This window comes from Brachypodium distachyon, chromosome 5, assembly GCF_000005505.3.
Source record: "Brachypodium distachyon strain Bd21 chromosome 5, Brachypodium_distachyon_v3.0, whole genome shotgun sequence".
In the NCBI taxonomy this organism is placed as follows: domain Eukaryota; kingdom Viridiplantae; phylum Streptophyta; class Magnoliopsida; order Poales; family Poaceae; genus Brachypodium; species Brachypodium distachyon.
Genome location: NC_016135.3, coordinates 15,147,452 through 15,151,787, shown reverse-complemented (window position 1 = coordinate 15,151,787; position 4,336 = coordinate 15,147,452). Strand labels below are relative to the sequence as shown.

Below are 4,336 nucleotides of genomic sequence, written 5' to 3'. Positions count from 1 at the left end.
AAGTATGCTGGTGCGTTGGTCAAACCAAAAGGCATCACGGTGTACTCATACAGTCCATACCTAGTGGTGAATGCTGTCTTGGGTATATCCATCTCTCGGATTTTCAGTTGAAAATACCCTGATCGCAGATCGATCTTTGAGAATACACAGGCTCCTTCCAACTGGTCGAAAAGATCGTTGATGATAGGCAAGGGGTATTTATTCTTTATCGTCACCTCGTTTAGTGACCGATAATCAATACACATTCGTTGACTCTTGTCCTTCTTTTCCACAAACAGGACAGGTGCTCCCCAGGGTGATGAACTAGGGCGGATGAGCCCTTTCGCTAACTGTTCAGCTAGCTGCTTCTTCAATTCTTTTAACTCATCCACAGCCATCTTATATGGTCTCTTGGCTATGGGTCCACTTCCTGGCATTAGCTCAATAAGAAACTCCACATCACGGTCCGGTGGCATGCCTGGTAATTCCTCTGGAAACACGTCTGGGTATTCCTTCACTATTGGTACATCGTCCATGCTAACCCCCTTAAGAGCATTAACCTTGGGTTTCTTAAGCTCGTGGGTTGACTTGTACCGGATGCGTCTCTTGTCTGGGGTTGTGAGCGTGACAGTTCTCTGGGCACAGTCTACTAATCCTTCATATATGTGAGATCGAAATAGGCAATCAGAGGGGGGGTGAATGATTGCGCGGAAGCAAATTAAAACTTTTCCCGAAAGTTCAAACCCTAAATCACCTTTCTGTCCGTGATAGTAAAACAGCCGTAACTTTTGATTAGATAAACCAAAAAATACGTATGAGTATGGAAAAGAAAGGTATTAAAATTATCTAACCAACGCAACAAGAATCAGCTCAATCGGACTTACCAATCAAAAGATATGATCAAAATAGTAACAGCTGACAGAAAGTTACGAGGATTAATCTAAAACCAATTTCGAGAAATAACAAGAAAGATGAATTAATCGCAATCTTCTCTTGATCTCGTGATAAACCTGCAGCAAAGTATTATGAACTTGTGATGAACCTGCACCAAAGTATTAGAAAGATCTAGCACGAAGATTTCACGAAGATCCAAAAAGAATAGAGATGACACCGCCAACGAATCTCTTTATTGCAACGATGTCGATCGATTACAAAAGATGCAACCATGCATCCAAGAACTCTCCAAGAATTGATCTAGATCCAAAGCTTTGAGTTCCCTCGCGTCCTTGCTAAAACCCTAGCTAGGATGCCATCTATTTATAAAGGAAAATTCGCAACCCTAAACCGAATCCGAATCCAACACGGACTCCTTTGTCCCGGTCAGTATTTTGCCCGTGGGGCCATCATACGACCTCGGATTGAGATGACTCCAAAATCAAAGTTGTTCGTCTCGACGACGTGCACAACTTTTATGTGGATCACTTTTCCATCCGACGCCATCTTAATGACGCTACTGTTTAATCTTTAAACAGCTCTCATCCAGCCACGGCTGGACCTACATATCTTCACCTCGATGTCACTTCATGCCATCAACTCTTCTTGTGATGTCTTCAAAACTCGACCATCACGTATCGAATATCTCCAATACCGTACATCTCCGGTATAAACAACATAAGACAAACCGGTGCCCTCCCGGATCATCGTAGCCTTCACTTCCATTGTTCCTTCGCACGAACGTCCCGCATGACCTTGATCCTCGACCTCAGCTTCCCAAGCTTCGTCTCTCGATCCCGCCATCGACCACGTTCTTCTAGCTCCGGCAACACCTGAAAGCGAACACACAAATAACCAGTACGAGCACAAGTCCACGACTTGACTCAGGGTAAGTTTCACACAACTCACGCCATGTTTTCACATAAGAAACTAATGGATCAGCACACCACTAGCAAAGCACTAAGTCCAAACAAGATACATGTCATCACTTAAATATCCATATTATCCAAAGTATCCACATCAATGTTTCATCTAAAACACTTGCCAATGTTACACATCACATATGATTTCACAATATAAGGTAAACCAGTCCATTCCCAGGATTAGGTCCAGTCCTCGGGAATCTATAACTATGAGATCAGAGGGAAAAATGTGTCTCCCAACACTTAGGGGTAGCTGGCGACAGTGTCGGGTTGCTAGCATTATTCCACCCGGTGAGTTTACTTTCATAGGTCTACTCATGGTCTCAGAGGGTAATTTGCCTCTTTCTACCCATACTCTTGAAATGAATGAATGCGATGCTCCAGTGTCAAACAGAACTAGTACTTCAAAAGCATTAATGTGGAAGGTGCCAAGTATGATACCTGGTTCCTCGGTGATCTCTTCCACATCCACGTGATTCACGTGGCCCTTCTGGAATGGATTGGGCTTGTTCCCAGTGCCATCCTGGTTGTCCGGGCAGTTGGTGGCATAGTGTCCCATCTTGTGACACTTGTAGCACTCCACTTTGCTCATGTCCTTATTGGCATTGTGGTTCTGACCATTGTTGTTCTGGCCATTGCCGTTGTTCCTGCCATTCCCGTTGCCATTGATGGGCCTTGGGCGAGCGAACTGGTGCTGTTGCTGATGCTGGTGCTGCTGATGATGCCGGTTCACATTGCTACCCTGATGGTGGTGTCCTTGGCTCCCCTGGCGGTGGTGGTGGCTATTACTTCCACTGCGGTGGTTGCCCTGGTTCCCGTTCCTGCTCAAGGAGGAACTGCCACTTCCGTCATAGGAGGTGCGCTGCTTCTGGTGCGGTCCAGTGTGAGAGCCCCCTTGGTGAAGTCTTTTCTTGCGGCTCTCCATTTGAGTGAGCTTGCTTTCCAAAATAATGGCCTTGTCGATCAAGGACTGGTAGGTCGGGGTGTAAGCAATAGCAAGTTGAACTGACAGCTCGTCGTTCAGACCATCCAAGAACTTCTCTCTGCGCTTGGCGTCGGTGTTCACATCGTCCGGTGCATAGCGGGACAGCTGGTTGAATACTTCTATGTACTCCGACACAGAGCGGCTTCCTTGTCGTAGCCTGTGGAACTCTTTCTTTTTCAGGCTGAGCACTCCCGCAGAGATGTGGGTAGTGCGGAAGGCTTCCTGGAACATGTCCCAGGTGACATCCTCGATGGGGGTGGTGATCTGAAAATTTTCCCACCATGACGCTGCGGGTCCTTCTAGCAAATGAGCTGCGAATCGCACTTTCTCTTCGTCAGTGCAGTTGATGGTGACCAAGTTCTTGTTGACTGACCGGAGCCAATCGTCAGCCATAATAGGCTCAGTGGAGCTGGAAAAAGTGGGCGGGCGCAAACGTAGGAATCTGGTCAGCATATCCACTTGGGGTGGGTGGTGTTGCTGGTTGTTGTGGTTCTGCTGGTGGTTGGCATTGTTGTTGGCCAATTGCTGGGTGATCATCTGGAAGAATTGGGTCTGAGCGGCCAATAACTGTTGCATGGTGGCAGCGTTTCCGTCAGCTTCGGCATTGTTAGCCTCATCGTTGTTAGCGGGGTTCCGGCGTCTCGGAGGCATCTGTTTAGGGTAGCATAGATGGGGAAAACAGATAGAATAGAGCTAAGGATAACTAAACCCTCAAAACCAGGTAGTAACTCAAGCATATATCAATCATACACTCATCAACATAAAAGGTTTTGAAAAATCATAACAAAACACACTTGTTTATGGTGGGGCATTGCCCATAAAGAAAAGAGTACGAGGAGAAAGCAATCGACCTACATTGCCATACACATAGATTGTATGGTCAATGACTAACTCGCACTACCGATAGCTAGAAGAAAAGATAAAGTCTAGTAGGCATCAATAGATCTAAGGGAGTGTGGCTGTCGGTGTGGTTCCGTTCGCCTTCATCTTGGAGCGGGTGTTTGTAGCAGGGGTGTCCATCTCGTGGACCTCCTGGGGCTCCTCCTCCTCAGTCGGCTCCTCCTCCTGAGCCTCCATCTCCTGATCCTGTGGTGGAGGTGGGACCTGGTCTGGCGCCGGTGCGGCAGCTGGTGCTGCTGCGGCTGCTGCTGCGATGAACGCCTGGAACTGCTCGCAGTAGTAGCGAGCCTGGTCCCTCTCGTACTGCAGCTGCTTGATGGCGTCTCCCATATTGAGGACAGTGTCCTCCAACACGGCCTTGTCCTCAAGCCACTGGGTCTTCTCTCCTAGCAGATTACCAACCTGCTCCTCGGCTAGGTCAGCCCGGGTCATCTCGTGCTCGAGACAAGACTCCAAGTCCACGGTGTTTATCTCCATGTTCTCGAAGTGGGTCGTCACTGGGGTCGCATCCTCGTCGTTGGTCGTAGCCACCGCCGAGCATGCATGATTCCGCCTTCCAAAGAGGAGGAAGGAGGAATCCTCGGGGAACTCGTGCCGATAGTCCCGGCACACCTGT

General features: G+C 48.1%; 1 protein-coding gene across 1 annotated transcript; it reads right to left on the bottom strand.

The window, feature by feature from the left end:
* Positions 1–2,564: 2,564 nt before the first annotated feature.
* Positions 2,565–3,255, bottom strand: LOC112269376 (the record flags this gene model as incomplete). The annotated part of the gene is made up of 2 exons (XM_024456047.1): positions 2,565–2,656; positions 2,775–3,255. Coding segments are annotated over 2 exons (573 nt in total), but the record flags the coding sequence as incomplete, so codon positions are not given.
* Between the last annotated feature and the right edge of the window lie 1,081 nt (positions 3,256–4,336).